This window comes from Boleophthalmus pectinirostris, unplaced genomic scaffold (assembly GCF_026225935.1).
Source record: "Boleophthalmus pectinirostris isolate CB_2022bp ecotype Guang Dong unplaced genomic scaffold, ASM2622593v1 HiC_scaffold_14, whole genome shotgun sequence".
Classification (NCBI taxonomy): domain Eukaryota; kingdom Metazoa; phylum Chordata; class Actinopteri; order Gobiiformes; family Gobiidae; genus Boleophthalmus; species Boleophthalmus pectinirostris.
Genome location: NW_026571047.1, coordinates 36,753,398 through 36,768,856, shown reverse-complemented (window position 1 = coordinate 36,768,856; position 15,459 = coordinate 36,753,398). Strand labels below are relative to the sequence as shown.

Sequence of the window (15,459 nt, the reverse complement as noted above, 5' to 3'; positions counted from 1 at the left end):
GTCTCTATTGGAGTCGTCCTCGTGGGAAATAAAAATCCAAACTTAAATTATCCAACCGCAGTGAACCAAAAACACGTCTGCTTCTGTGTTCCAGCATCGTTTTATCTCGTGTTCTGGAGCGTGAATCTGCCCATGTGGCATTAAACGTTCTGTTTTCTTCAGAAACTTTTCTTTTCGTGGGTCAGAGGTCATCGTTTACGACCGAAAAAAGCTCAATAATTGTTCTGCTGGTGTTGGTGCCGGTGAGTCCGGGCTGTAGATCTGTGCCGGGCGTCGCACATCGGTGCTTTGATGCTTATTTTGAGCAACAAAAATATTAAAAATGTTTAATTTTCATGTTACAAGATTTCCATATCTAATGAGCAAATGAGCAAACTAAAATAAAAATACATTGTAATTAAATACTCAGGATTTATTTTCCAAAGTCAGACTGGCACCAAGTGCTTTCGCTTAATTTAATTTCTCTCCAGTGACCAGATCAGGATTCAGAACAAACTAGATCAGACGTGTCAAACTCAAACTCAGAGGTTCAAAGTGAAAAACTTGGACCAAGTCGTGGGCCAAACTAAATATTTATTGAAAAATTTCAGCAACATCTGTTTGTTTTCTCTTCTTTCGAGACCTGTAATGTGAATGTTAAACCTTTTCTTTTTAAAATAAAATTAAACATTGAATCCAGAACAAACAGAATATAAAATAATAACAACATTTTAAATAAATAAAATAAATAATGTCTCTATAGTCTGTCTGCTCTAATACATGTTTGATATGATCTCACGGGCCAAATATAATTATATCATGAACCAAATTTGGCCCCTGTGCCTGAGTTTGACATGTCTGCACTAGACGGTTTGCACAAACCCCAGAAGTTGTAGACGGCGCACCAGCCAATCAGCTGTGAGCTGTGAAGTCATGACGTCAAACTCGTGGCGTCTGTGTCCCTTTTGTGGAACAACACAACAGAAAACAAACGTCGAGATGAACGTAGAAGAAGACAGATATTATCTGTGTTGGTGACGATTCCCCAGATCCCGAGGATTTAAAGAACAAAAAGAATGTTTGGTGAATTTTATCAAGGGGAAAGACGTTATTGTCCTTCTTCCTACGGGATTTGGTGCTTTACAAAAGTCACGACCAAACAGCAGCGATTGGTTAAATAAAAAAAAGTTCCCGCCTCCTGTCGAGTGAACGAATCCTAATGCAGCGAAAGTGAAACCGGCTGATGAATCAGATTAACAGTGAGCCACAACAAAAGGGTGAAAGAGCCACATGCGGTTCATGGGAGGGCATCTGACACACAGGGATAGAACAGAATCCTGGGAGGGCATCTGACTCTCCCACACTCACCCTGGTCTCTGTGGCGCCCCCTGCAGGACCGTGTGTGCGAGCTGAAGGAGGAGGTGCGTCTGCAGTACCAGAGGATGCACCAGGTCCTGGAGGAGGATCTGGTCCGGACTCTGGAGGCCTTGGACCGGGCCCAGTCCAGGTTCTGTCAGGAGAACTCGGCTCAGGTCCTGGCCCTGGGGGAGCAGAGACACGAGGCCCAGAAGCTCATCAGCTCCATCAACACGGTGTTCGAGAAATCAGAACAACTGAGCTTCATGAAGAACACCAAACCCGTCAAGATCCTCACAGACAGGTCAGTGCTCCGGGTTTAGTCCTGGTTTAGTCCTGGTTTAGTCCTGGTTTAGTCCTGGTCTAGACCTGGTTTCGGTTTTGTCTCACAACTGGTTTTAGTCCTGGTTTAGTCCTAGTTCAGACTTGGATTAGTTTATGTTTAGTCCTGGTTTAGTAATGGTTCAGACCTGTTTTAGTCCTGGTTTAGTCCTGATTCAGTCCTGGTTTAGTCCTGATTTAGTCCTGATTTAGACCTGGTTTAGACCTGGTTTAGACCTGGTTTCAGTCCTGGTTCAGTCCGGGTTTAGACCTGGTTTCAGTCCTGTTTCAGAACTGGTTTTAGTCCTGGTTCAGACCTGGATTAGGTCACGTTGAGTTCTGGTTTAGTCCTGGTTCAGTCCTGGTTTAGTCCTCATTCAGTCCTGGTCTAAGTCTTGGTTCAGTCCTGTTTTCAGTCCTGATTTTAGTCCTGGTTTAATCCTGGTTTTAGTCCTGGTTCAGACTTGGTGTACTCCTGGTTTAGTTCTTGTTTAGTACTATTTTAGTCCTGTCTTAGGTCTTGTTCAGTCCTGGTTTAAGTCCTGGTTTAGACCTGGGTTTAGTCCTTCATTTTTAGTCCTGGTTTAGTCCTGGTTTAGTGCTTTTTATAGTCCTGGTTTAAGTTCGGGTTTAGTCCTGGTTTTAGTCCTGGTTTTGTCCTGGTTTAGTCCTGGTTTAGTGCTTTTTATAGTCCTGGTTTAAGTTCGGGTTTAGTCCTGGTTTTAGTCCTTGTTTTAGTCCTGGTTTAGTCCTAGTTTTTAGTCCTGGTTTAGTCCTGGTTTTAGTCCTGGTTTTAGTCCTGGTTTAGTCCTGGTTTAGTGCTTTTTATAGTCCTGGTTTAAGTTCGGGTTTAGTCCTGGTTTAGTCCTGGTTTAGTCCTGGTTTAGTCCTGGTTCAGACCTGGTTCCTCACATGTTCTCCTGCTCGTGTTTCAGGTCTCAGGCGTGTGTTGGCTCCACTCTTCCTCCGTACAAAGTTGGAAACCTCAACTCCAAACTGTTCCTGTCTGAGATTTCCAAGAGAGAGAAGAGCCTCCGCAGAACACTGGAAAGTGAGTGCAGCTCTGACCAACTTTTAGAACCAAAACCATGTGACCAGTTAGTTTATGTTAATATTTGGAAGTTATAAGCTTGGATCTTTTAAAATAAATGGAGGGTGCTGCTGCTTGTTGCTGACTTGAGTTGACGTAGAGACTCTCACTGGTACTTCAGCGAAAAAAATCCCTTTGGCCGAGAAAGGATTTTCAAATTTCAAAGTGTCGGATTTTGTGCCGATTTTTACCTCAAAATCCTTCATTTGTCTTAAAAAACAGCTTGTTAATCGTTCGCTCCGGCCGCGCTTTACCTCCGCTCGCTCTGATACACGCATCAAGAATCTCGGACTTCTGGTCATCGCGCAATTCAGACCGGGAAGGATTTTTCGAAAAAGTGAGCATCAAACCTCCGTGTTTGTTTTCCCAGTGGGATGTGTCTATTGTCAAAGTCGATCTTTTCAAGTCTTTTGAACCATATCACTTTTGTTTCTGGTTCTGATATTGTCATGTTTTAGTTTTGGGATTCGGACATCGTTAATTGTTGTGGTTGTTGGATCCAAACGGCGGAAAACGACTCCAGAAATGTGTTTGTGAACTTCATAAATACAAAAGTGAATCAGATGTGTGTGACTCAAACCTCCGTTCAAACTGTTTCTCTTCCCAACGGAATTGAAAAATAGTGAAAGGTGAAGGTGATGGTAAATGATGATAAAATAACAGTTTTCTTCATTATTTGTCTCCAAAACCAAAATGAAAAAACGGATAACGATTCGTTTTTTCAGTTTTCGATTTTGTGTTTAAATGAAAAATGGAAAAAAGGGATAACGGATTAAAACAGGACTAAACCGTTTTCAGTCCCGGTCTGGTCCTGGTCTGGTCTTAGTCGTGGTCTGGTCCCGGTCTGGTCCCGGTGTCGGTCTCAGTCGCAGTCTCAGTCCCGATCTGGTCCCGGTCTTGGTCTTGGTCCTGGTCCTGGTGTCGGTCTCAGTCGCAGTCGCAGTCTCGGTCCCGTTCTCTGTCCTGGTCTCGGTCCCAGTCTCAGTCCCGGTCTGGTCCTGGTCTGGTCTCAGTCGTGGTCTGGTCCCGGTGTCAGTCCCGGTCTCGGTCGCAGTCTCGGTCCCGGTCTCAATCACGTCTGGTCCTGGTCTGATCTCGGATTCCGTCCTGGTCTGGTCCCGGCCTCTGTCCTGGTTTAAGGCAAGGCAAGTTTATTTGTACAGCACAATTCGTACACAAAGTAATTCAAAGTGCTTTACAGAATAAGAAATACATTAAAATCATAATAAAAACAAATCGAAACATAAATAATCATGAAGATTAAAATTAAAAAAGAGAGACATAAATTGGAGAGAAGAGTGCGGAATGAAAACCTTTCAGTTATTTGCACAGTTAAACTAAGTCTAAGTCTAAGTCCTGGTCTCAGTCCCAGTCTGGTTCCTGTTTGGTCCCGGACCTGGTTTAGTCCTGGTTCAGTTTTTTCCATTTTTTATTTAAACACAAAATCGAAAACTGAAAAAACAAATCATTATCTGTTTTTTCATTTTGGTTTTAGAGACAAATAATGAAGAAAATAGTTTTTGTTTTCTTATTTTTGGTTTTATTTTGAAAAACGAATGAACGAATGACACACAGATTCTTACAGTTCTATTCTTCTGTCTTTATCTCACTGTATGTCTCTGTCTCTCTGCAGCCCCCCTGACCCCTCCCTCGGCGTTCCTTCAGTCCGTCGCGGCGTTCCCCAGCGGCCACGGCTCCGGATCGGCCGAAAAGCGCAAACACTCATCCGCCTTCCCGGAATCCTCCTCTGCGTCCTCCTCTTCCTCCAACAAAACCAGCTACAAAGACTCGTCGTCGTCCTCCTCCTCCTCCTCCGCGCCCAAGCAGCCGTACCTGGGCACCTCCTCTTCCGGCGAGGGCCAGTCCACCAATCAGCCGCAGCAGCCTCCCCTGGCCCCGCCCTGCATCAACGACTCCGCCACCTCCTCGTCCAATCACCACTCGGGATCCGTCTTTAGCTCCTCCCACTTCCCGGGCAGCAGCGGCGGCGGGGGCGGGTCGTCGCACGCGTCGCAGCTGCCCCAGTACGGCGGCCGCAAGATTCTAGTTTGCACCATGGATAACTGCTACTGCTCCGGTGTCCCGTCGGTTTCGGGGCACCGCGGGCACCCTCCGTACCCCAGATCGGGCTCGTTTCCCTGGGTGAGCGCGCAGGATTACCCCCCTCCGCCGCCGCCGCCCGGTCTGGCCTCCGGGGGGCCCACCATGCAGGGACTGGCCGTACGAGATTGGATCGACGCTTCGCAAACCCACAGACACGCCGACTTCTACGGTCTCTACGGACAACCATCCACCAAACACTACGTCACCAGTTAACACAGACCGGGCGCGGCGCTGCGGAAACTCAATATGTCTGAGCTGAAATCACTTGAATTCGGAATTTTAACAGATTTGAGTCGTGCGGACGAGATTATTTTGAGTTCTCACAATTTAGTTTTTCACTTCGGAATTACTTAAAGGTGTTATGTTACTCAAAATTTACTCTTATAATGTTGTTTCCTCCACAAAAACAGACCTGGAGTTGTGTTTTCTTTAATTTATTTTTCGTCTGTCTACATCTCCAAACCCCAAAACACTCAGTTGCACCTTGTGATGTCATGAAGTGGTCGTTTTCGGTCAAATTCCCGAGCGAAAATCATCTGAATGATTCTAGTGAAGCTTGCATGGAGTTTAAAAACACACTGGAGCACTTCCTGTACCATTACATAATGACATCACAAAGTGGAACAGAGCATTTTGAGTTTGAAAGAAAAACACAACGCTCTGTTCCACCTTGTGACGTCATGAAGGGGTCGTTTTTCGGTCGAATTCCCGAGTGAAAATCATCCGAATGATTCTAGGGAAGGTGCGTGGAGTTTAAAAACACACTGGAGCACTTCCTGTATGACCACATGATGACATCACAAGGTGGAGCAAAGCGTTTTCAGTCTGAATGAAAAACACAACCCTCTGTTCACCTTGTGATGTCATGAAGCGATTGATTTTCGGTCGAATTCCCGAGCGAAAATCATCCGAATGATTCTAATGAAGGTGTGTGGAGTTTAAAAACACACTGGAGCACTTCCTGTATCATTACGTAATGACATCACAAAGTGGAGCATAGCGTTTTCAGTTTGAGAGAAGAACTCAGAAACAAAACACAACTCCAGGTCTGTTTGTGATTAAGAAACAAGAAAAAAATAGAAATTGTTATTAACCTGAATTCTCTTTTTTAAATAAAAATTGTAAAAAAAAAAAAAAAAATAACACTTAAAATTAATTTACTGTTCAATAAATGTGTCTTAAATTAAGTATAAACATCTTGAAACCACTTTGAAATACAAAAATACAAAAAAAAAATTTAAAAAATCAATGTTTAATAAAAAAATAACACAAAAGTCAAATTCATGATTCTGAATTCAAGTGATTTCAGCTTGTGTAGATATTTGATTTTTGCAGAAAACAAAACGTCAACAGACAAAATGTAGTGATTTTATGATCTGGTAAACGATTTCCACACTGACTTTTTAAAAAAAAATTATGCAACGAGCACTTCTGCAAAAAAAAAAACAAAAAAAAAAAAAACCTTTGACCTTTGACCTTTGAACATATGCATTGGATTAACAGGCTGCCCTTTTTGACCTATGCACTTGAAAATGAAATCTGCAGCACTAAGTTTGAGTACTTAAAATACTTAAGTTTACATGGAAAAATGTGTAGTTTGCGTGTTCTGCCTGCGTCTGGGTGGGTTTGAGTAATCCTCCAGATAATTTTGAATTTTTAGCCCTTTTTTCTAAACATTCCCTTCTAAAAATGACTCTTTCAAAATAAAATGATAACAAGTATTTTTCAGCCCAGTAACAGTTGGTACAAGCTCAAATAAATAAAGAAGCAGAGTTTAATATTTTCTTTTCAAAGCTTTACAAATTAGTTTTGAAATTTCAAAAACGCAATGATAATTAGAGTTTATAAAATTGTAAAATGTCCAACTTAAAACATCCAATTATAGATTTGTTACCAAGTTTCAGCGCTGGTATTCCCTTATTTACAAAAAAACCCTCAAAATTTCAAAATGGTCACAAAACAATATAAAAATTTTAATTTCTTTTCCAATTTCAGTTTAGACCATTTCATTTTAGATATTTTAGATTTGAGTTCATATCAGTTGGAATAAACAGAAAATTTGAATTTATGCATGACGCGCAAATTCAGTTTATCAAAATACAACTTCCAAAACACAAACCTTCCTCTTCTAGCTTCAGACTTGCTTTGATGCAAATGAAAATATATATTTTTTTAAATTTAAATGGCTTCCACAAAACACAAACATTTTAATTTGTTGGTCGTTTTTTATTTAGACCTGCAAATTAACCTAATATTTCAAAATAAGATAACTTTTAATTCTTTTAGAAATTGAAATGCAAAACAAACCAAGTCTTAAATTTTGTTTTTCAAAATTTTAAAATGGTTTCTACAAAAATTTTACTTTCTTATTGTAAGGCTTTTCAGTTTGGCTTTCAAAATAAGACAACTTTTAACTTGAGACTTTGTTAAAGAAACTGAAATAAATGGACAGTCTTTAATAATCTTAAATTGTCTTAAATTTTGTTTTTCAAAATTTCAAAACGCCTTCCACAATACACAAAACTTTAAATTTGTTGCTCTTCATGTAGAGACTTGGTGTAATATCAGTTTAAAAAAATAGAAAATATACAAAGTTATGCACCTGCAAATTTAGCTAACCTTTCAAAATAAGACAACGTTTAACTCTTTTAGCTTCAGGCTTGGTTAAAGAAACTGAATCAAAGAAACCAAGTTTTCAAATTCTTTCAAAACGGCTCCCACAAAACACAAAAATTTGCCTTTTTTTGTTTCAGTTTGGGCTTAATCTATGAACAAGTCAACCTAAACCTTTCAAAATAAAACAGTGTTGAATTCTTTTAACTTCAGACTTGGGTTGGTAAAAGTAATTGAAACCCACCAAGTCTTAAATTCTTTCAAAATGACTTCCACAAAACACAAAAATGTGACTTTTTTATTTCAGTTTAGGCTTAATATATGAACTTAAGACCTGCAAATTAACCTAAACCTTTCAAAATAAGACAACTTTTAACTCTTTTAGCTTCAGACTTGGTTAAAGAAACTGACGTAAACAAACAAACAAACACACAAAAAAAGAAACAGGTCTGAAATTTCGTTTCTCAAAATTTCCAAATATCTTCTACAAAACACAAAAATTTGACTTTCTTGTTTCAGTTTGGGCTTAATATATGAACAAATTAACCTAAAACTTTCAAAATAAAACAGTGTTGAACTCTTCTAGCTTCAGACTTGGGTTGGTAAAAGTAATTGAAACCCACCAAGTCTTAAATTCTTTCAAAATGGCTTCCACAAAACCCAAAAATTTGACTTTTTTGTTTCAATTTGGGCTTAATATATGAACTTAAGACCTGCAAATTAACCTAAACTTTTCAAAATAAGACAACTTTTAACTCTCTTAGCTTCAGACTTGGGTTGATAAAAGAAACTGAAACCCACCAAGTCTTAAATTCTTAACGTTTTGCAGAATTTCCAAACGGTTTCCAGAAAAAGAAACATAAACTAACTACATTTTTGCATCTGTTGACGTTTAAAAACACCAAATAAAAACAGCACACGCGAGACTGTATCGGCACCATTGTAACGACACGTCTGGACTTCGGGGGCAGGGTACAACTCTTCACTCTACGTTCTAATATTCTGTCATCGTTGTTTTATTATTATTATTATTATTAATGTCATATTAAATGTTTAGATTCCCTTTGGCACGAGGTTGGATCAGACACTGTAAGGCCGAGAAGCATTTATTTTTATTTATAATTTTAAAAAAAGCAGATAGAGATTTAAAAGTTAGCGTTTGGTTCGTAATATATATTTGTCATTTGTCGTTCCATTGTTACGTTTGAGGAATACGAGCGATACGTTTACATGGACGTTCTACGGTGTGTCAGATGCCCTCCCGTGTACGCAAAAGCCGTCGCACACTACAGGAGAATTTGTCGGATTTTGGCGACGATTTTGCTTTTCCGCGAGTTCAGGGAGGCGTGAACTTGAGAAACCACTAAACATCAGCAACGCAACGATAAAAGCCGATAAAACAGAGCGTCAGACGGAGTGACGGACGCAAAGACGCAAAATACAAACTCAGGATACGGCGAAAATAAGAAGAAAACTTTATTATTCGCCTCTCGTGAAGTAAAAAATTGGAATTTGTTGTTCACTTTCCACTTAAAAATTTGCAAATCAACCTAACCTTTCAAAATAAGACAGCTTTGAACTCAATTTTAACTTCAGACTTGCGCTGGTAAAAGAAATTTAAATCTTAAAATTGTCGAAGTGTTTCAAAATTTCAAAATGGTTTCCACGAAACACAAAAAATTTGACTTTCTTGTTGTAAGGTTTTCAGTTTGGACTTAATATATGAACTTATGACCTGCAAATTAACCTAAACCTTTCAAAATAAGACGACGTTGAACTCTTAACTTTCAGACTTTCAAATCAATTGATTCTTAAATGGCTGACGCTTTTCAAATTTTCAAAATGGCTTCCACAAAACACAAAAATTTTACTTTCTTGCTGTAAGACTTTAAATTTTTTTACAGGTTAATTTTAGATAAAGACTTGGGTTAATAAATGAACAAATTAACCTAAACCTTTCAAAATAAGACAACTTTTAACTCTTTTAGCTTCAGGCTTAGTTAAAGAACTAAAACAAACAAACCAAGTCTTTAAATTCTTCCAAAATGGTTTCCACAAAAAGCAAAAATATGACTTTCTTGTTCGAAGGTTTTCAGTTTGGACTTAATATATGAACTTATGACCTGCAAATTAACCTAAACCTTTCAAAATAAGACGACGTTGAACTCTCTTAGCTTCAGACTTGCGTTGGTAAAAGAAATTTAAATCAACCAGGTCTTAAAATTGTTGACTTTTTTCAAAATTTCAAAATGTCTTTAAATTCTAAGTCTTTAAATTCTTTCAAAACGGCTTCCACAAAACACAAAAATTTGACTTTCTTGTTCTAAGGTTTTCAGTTTGGACTTGACCTGCAAATTAACCTAAACCTTTCAAAATAAGACAACAGCCAATCAGCGAAGAGCCAGACATTCTGTGTTGGCAACGATTCCCGAGATTGAAGATTTAAAGCCGGAACAAATAAAATGTTCAGTGAATTTTATCATGAATTTTATTGTCCTTCTTCCTACTATTTGGGAAAAGCTTAATATACCAGTTATCCCCGTTATTGGTTAAATTTAAAAAGTACCCGCCTACTGTCGAGCGAACGAATCCTAATGCTGCGAGGTCAGACGGTTTCCACAAAGTGAAACTGTCTGATGAATCAGGCTAATAGTGACTGTACTTTATCTCTGATCTTTTACACTTTAAAAATCACATATCAGAAGTTTTGCACCACATTTCACAAATAATAATAACACAATTTTGACTTGTATTTAAACTAAAATCTAAGAAGTGTGGAGTTTGATCTTTTGAACACTTACGAGTCTCAAAGCGAGTCGTTTTACTGTAGACAGGAAACAGTTTACGAGATCACGGTCACAACTTTGTGTCTTTGCGATCGGAGATTTAAAGTCTGATCAGATTCTCCTCGTGTCTGTGGTTTAAAAATCGTTCAAGACCGAAAAATCCTGTAGTGTGTGACGACCTTAACATCTTCCTATAAACCCGCTGTAGTGTTAATCTGCAGATGTAATAGTTGCACTTTTTCACCGAATCCGTTTTAGTTTTTTATTTAGTTCCATGTAAACGTATCGCTGCTTTTCGTATTGTTTATATTTTGATCTCTAATTTTTTAAAAACGGCCGACAGTCTTTTCTTAAGGGGCGCGATTCAAAACTCTCTCAGAACTTACCTCTCCCTCTCCGCCGAGTTGGAAGCGCTCGTCATTACCGCGTTTTGTCCACCAGGAGGCGGCGCACTCTCAAAATACAGAACACTAATTGTCCTCTGTAGGCAACGTAGCACTTTTAGCATCAATTTATTTTTGTTAAAAGGAAAAAAAAAAGACTCTGTACTTGATTTTTACCGTCTTAAATACGTAAAAAAAAAAAACCCCAAAAAAACAGATCTAGTTCATTGTAAAGTGGTCAAAATTTCGTTTATAAGCACTTTTCACAACTTTCAGAGACCAGAGCGGAGTTTTAATTACGACAACTAGCATGCCAACGTGCACTTCCTGATCCTAAGAGTGTAAAACGCTTCGTAATTTGATGCAGAAAGTACACGGCGGACTTATTTTGACCTCAAGAGAGACACAAAAAATCAAGTACAGGGTCTTTAAGATAAACAGAGATCTTTTTTTTTAATCTGTTTGAAATTTTAAAAATGTTTTCACAAATTTTCAACAGCAAAAAAAGGCTAGAATACGAGAATTCTAGTTTAAAACAACAAAAAATAATGTTCGTCCAAGTAGCAAGTTCGGAAAAGTGCAAAATCTGGTAATGACGAGCAGCGGCCACATCCCATTTCTGTTTTGTTGTTGTTGTCGTTGTTCCTCGATTCCTCGCCTGTCAATCACGTCTACCGAGCGGAAAGAGCCAATCGGGAGCCTGCGTCTGCTCCGTGGGCGGGGCTCACACGTGACGAATCGAGCGCGGGACTTGAAACGGGACGCGGCCGATTTCGTTTTTTTTTCGAGAACGGCGGCGCGTCCAAGCTCTGTTTTTTCTGCACTTCCTTCCTTTACAAAGGCTTGAACACAAAAACGATCTTCCACGATTTTCCTCAAACAAAACCGACGCCTAGTTTTGGGATTTTGTCGCCTGGACTTTGGACGTTAACGGGACAAAACCGAAACTAAACGATAGCAAGTTTTTGCATTTTTAAGAGGCGATTTTGGAAAAACCTCTTGTTCCACGAAAGAAAGCACTCCTCCCTTCCAACAAAATGGGGACTTCCTGTTGCAAGGCGTCCCTTTCAAAATAAGACGCCCTATTTCCGTCGGCTTAATGACTTTGGTTGAAGGAAAACGGACACGAAATTAGCATCGGGACAGGTTTCGAGGGATGCTAAAATTGTACTTCCTTTTTCGGTTAAGCACATTTTAAGACTCTGGACTTGTCGGCGGCTGAAACTGCGAACGGACTCACGAAGCGAAACAACGACGTTCGGATTAGAAAACTTTAAAAAATGAATTGAGGCAGTTTTAAGGTGAAACCGAGGAGGACGGCGGCGTAGTTTTATTAACGTTTTTGTAAAAATCAAACTTGTGATGGTGCGATTGAAGAGGAGACGGACGAGGAGGTAAAAGTTGGATAGAGACGAGACAAAACAAGGTAATTTTTTTGTAAATATTTTGTGAAATGGAAGAAAATTTGGAGAAGGGTCCAAATAAAAAGTTGAAAGAAAAGTTTGTTTTGGTTTCTTGAAAATGATTTCTCGTTAAAGTGAGTGTAAAGGTGCGTTGTGGAACTTTTCTCGAGGGTAGAGGGTCCATTAAACGCTTTTTGCTTTGTCTGGAATGTTCCGCAGTGTGGCTTTAAACCTTTCTATCTTCACGGAGACCAAACCGGACCAAGTTACAGGTCAGATCTGTGGAGAGGCGACCCCACTCACAGTATTTTTTGAGCTATTAATCCACCCGTAATTGAATAAATGTAAAGTAGAGCTGTATAAAGTCACACTGCGGAACATTCCAGATAAAGCAATGTCGTCTCCATGGAAACGAGCAGGCGACGGACCCGAAACCGAAAAGTCGTCGTGTTCCGATGTCGTTTCCTCGTCAAAAACAGAGCTGGAGTTGTGTTTTGTTTCATTCACACGTTTGAGTAAATCTTTATTATGAGTCTGTTTACATCTGCAAAGCTCTAAACGCTCTGTTCCACCCTGTGATGTCATCCAGTGGTAGTTTTAAAGTGAACAGCTCCTTTTACTTTTAGTTCAGGAGAGACTGGTGATTCCAGGGCCAGGGAAAGTGCTGTTTAGTCCTGGTTTGGTCCTAGTTTAGTCCTGGTTTAGATGTGTTTTAGACCTGGTCTAAGCCTGGTTCTGTCCCGGTTGAATCCTGGTCTAGTCATGGTCTAGTTCTGGTCTAGTTCTGGTTCAGTGATGGTTGAATTCTGGTTTAGACCTGTTTTAGACCTGGTTCAGTCCTTTTTTCATCCTGGTCTAGTCCTGGTTTAGTCCCGATTCAGTCCTGATTGAGTCCTGGTTCAGTCCTGTCTTAGTCCTGGTCTAGCCCTGGTTCAGTCATGGTTGAATCCTGGTTTAGTCCTGATTCAGTCCTTTTTTTGTCCTGGCCTAGTCCTGGTTCAGTCCTGGTCTAGTCATGGCCTAGTTGGTCTAGCATTGGTCTAGTCCTGGTCTAGTCCTAGTCTTATCCTGGTCTAGATCTGGTCTAGCCCTGATTCAGTCCTGCCTTAGACCTGGTCTAGTCCTGGTTCAGTCCTTTTTTCCTGGTCTATCCCTGGTCTAGTCCTAGTTGAATCCTGTTTTAATCCTAGTTCAGTCCATTTTTTTTTTTTGTGTACTGGTCTAGTCCTGGTTTAGTCGTAGTTCAGTCCCGGCTTAGTCCCAATTCAGTCCTCATTGAGTTCTGGTTTAGACCTGGTTTGGTCCCGGTTCAGTCCTGGTGTAGTCTTGGTTGAATCCTGGTTTAGACCTGTTTTAGACCTGGGTTTGTTCTGGTTCATTTATTTTTTTCGTCCTGGTCTAGTCCTGGTCTAGTCCTGGTTTAGTCCTGGTTTAGTCCTGGTCTAGTCCTGGTCTAGTCCTGGTTTAGTCCTGGTTTAGTCCTGGTCTAGTCCTGGTTTAATCCTGGATTAATCCTGGTCTAGTCCTGGTCTAGTCCTGGTTTCGTCCTGGTTTAGTCCTGGTTTAGTCCTGGTCTAGTCCTGGTCTAGTCCTGGTTTAGTCCTGGTTTAGTCCTGGTCTAGTCCTGGTCTAGTCCTGGTTTAGTCCTGGTTTAGTCCTGGTTTAATCCTGGTCTAGTCTTGGTCTAGTCCTGGTTTAGTCCTGGTTTAGTTCTGGTCTAGTCCTGGTTTAGTCCTGGTCTAGCCCTGGTCTAGCCCTGGTTTAGTCCTGGTCTAGTCCTGGTTTAGTCCTGGTTTAATCCTGGTCTAGTCCTGGTCTAGTCCTGGTTTAGTCCTGGTCTAGTCCTGGTCTAGTCCTGGTCTAGTCCTGGTCTAGTCCTGGTTTAGTCCTGGTTAGTCCTGGTCCTGGTCTAGTCCTGGTCTAGTCCCTGGTCTAGTCCTGGTTTAGTCCTGGTTTAGTCCTGGTCTAGTCCTGGTTTAGTCCTGGTTTAATCCTGGTCTAGTCCTGGTCTAGTCTGGTCTGGTCTTAGTCCTGGTTAGTCCTGGTTTAGTCCTGGTTTTAGTCCTGGTTTAGTCCTGGTCTAGTCCTGGTGTCCTGGTTTAATCCTGTCTAGTCTTGGTCTAGTCCTGGTTTAGTCCTGGTTTAGTTCTGGTCTAGTCCTGGTTTAGTCCTGGTCTAGTCCTGGTCTAGCCCTGGTTTAGTCCTGGTCTAGTCCTGGTTTAATCCTGGTCTAGTCCTGGTCTAGTCCTGGTCTAGTCCTGGTCTAGTCCTGGTTTAGTCCTGGTCTAGTCCTGGTCTAGCCCTGGTTTAGTCCTGGTCTAGCCCTGGTTTAGTCCTGGTCTAGTCCTGGTTTAGTCCTGGTCTAGTCCTGGTCTAGTCCTGGTCTAGCCCTGGTCTAGCCCTGGTTTAGTCCTGGTCTAGTCCTGGTCTAGTCCTGGTTTAATCCTGGTTTAATCCTGGTCTAGTCTTGGTCTAGTCCTGGTTTAGTCCTGGTCTAGTCCTGGTCTAGTCCTGGTTTAGTCCTGGTCTAGTCCTGGTCTAGTCCTGGTCTAGTCCTGGTTTAGTCCTGGTCTAGTCCTGGTCTAGTCCTGGTCTAGCCCTGGTCTAGCCCTGGTTTAGTCCTGGTTTAGTCCTGGTCTAGTCCTGGTCTAGTCCTGGTTTAATCCTGGTCTAGTCCTGGTCTAGTCCTGGTTTAGTCCTGGTTTAGTCCTGGTTAGTCCTGGTCTAGCCCTGGTTTAGTCCTGGTCTAGTCCTGGTCTAGCTCTCATTTAGTCCTGGTCTAGCCCTGGTTTAGTCCTGGTCTAGTCCTGGTCTAGCTCTCATTTAGTCCTGGTTTAGTCCTGGTCTAGTCTGGTCTAGTCTAGTCCTGGTCTAGTCCTGGTCTAGTCCTGGTCTAGTTTCCCTGTACACATCATAAACTGTATAAACCTCATCTAAATGATTCTCGTGAAGGTGTTTGGACTTTAAAAACACGACGGAGCATTTCCTGTATCACCCCATGACGTCACAAGGTGGAACAGAGCGTTTTCCGTTCGAGAGAAGTTGTATTTGTGCCGAAAACATCTGTGAACGAAACAAAACCCGACTCCAGGTCTGTGACGAGGAAACGACATCAGAAAACGACGAAACGCGAACCCTTTTACTTTGGTCGTGTCCCTGAGCTGGAGACGGGCTAACCACTCTGCCACTCTGCCACTGCTCCCGTCCTGCTCCCGTCCTGCTCCCGTCCTGCTCCCGTCCTGCTCCCGTCCTGCTCCCGTCCTGCTCCTGTCCTGCTCCTGTCCTGCTCCTGCTCCTGCTCCCTGCTCCTGCTCCTGCTCCTGTCCTGCTCCCGTCCTGCTCCCGTCCTGCTCCCGTCCTCTGCTCCGTCCTGCTCCCGTCCTGCTCCTGCTCCTGCTCCTGCTCCTGCTCCTGTCCTGCCTGCT

At 41.4% G+C, this 15,459-nt stretch overlaps 1 protein-coding gene across 1 annotated transcript in view; it reads left to right on the top strand.

Moving 5' to 3' along the window:
• LOC110170864 (E3 ubiquitin-protein ligase TRIM8-like) overlaps positions 1-12,131 on the top strand; it is a 29,698-nt gene extending 17,567 nt beyond the window's left edge. Inside the window, exons 4-6 of the mRNA XM_020936549.2 lie at positions 1,374-1,639; positions 2,592-2,707; positions 4,380-12,131. Of these exons, the coding sequence (XP_020792208.2) occupies positions 1,374-1,639; positions 2,592-2,707; positions 4,380-5,062 (1,065 nt within the window). The 3' untranslated portion in view covers positions 5,063-12,131. The remainder of the gene's footprint in view (positions 1-1,373; positions 1,640-2,591; positions 2,708-4,379) is intronic.
• Positions 12,132-15,459: the final 3,328 nt, after the last annotated feature.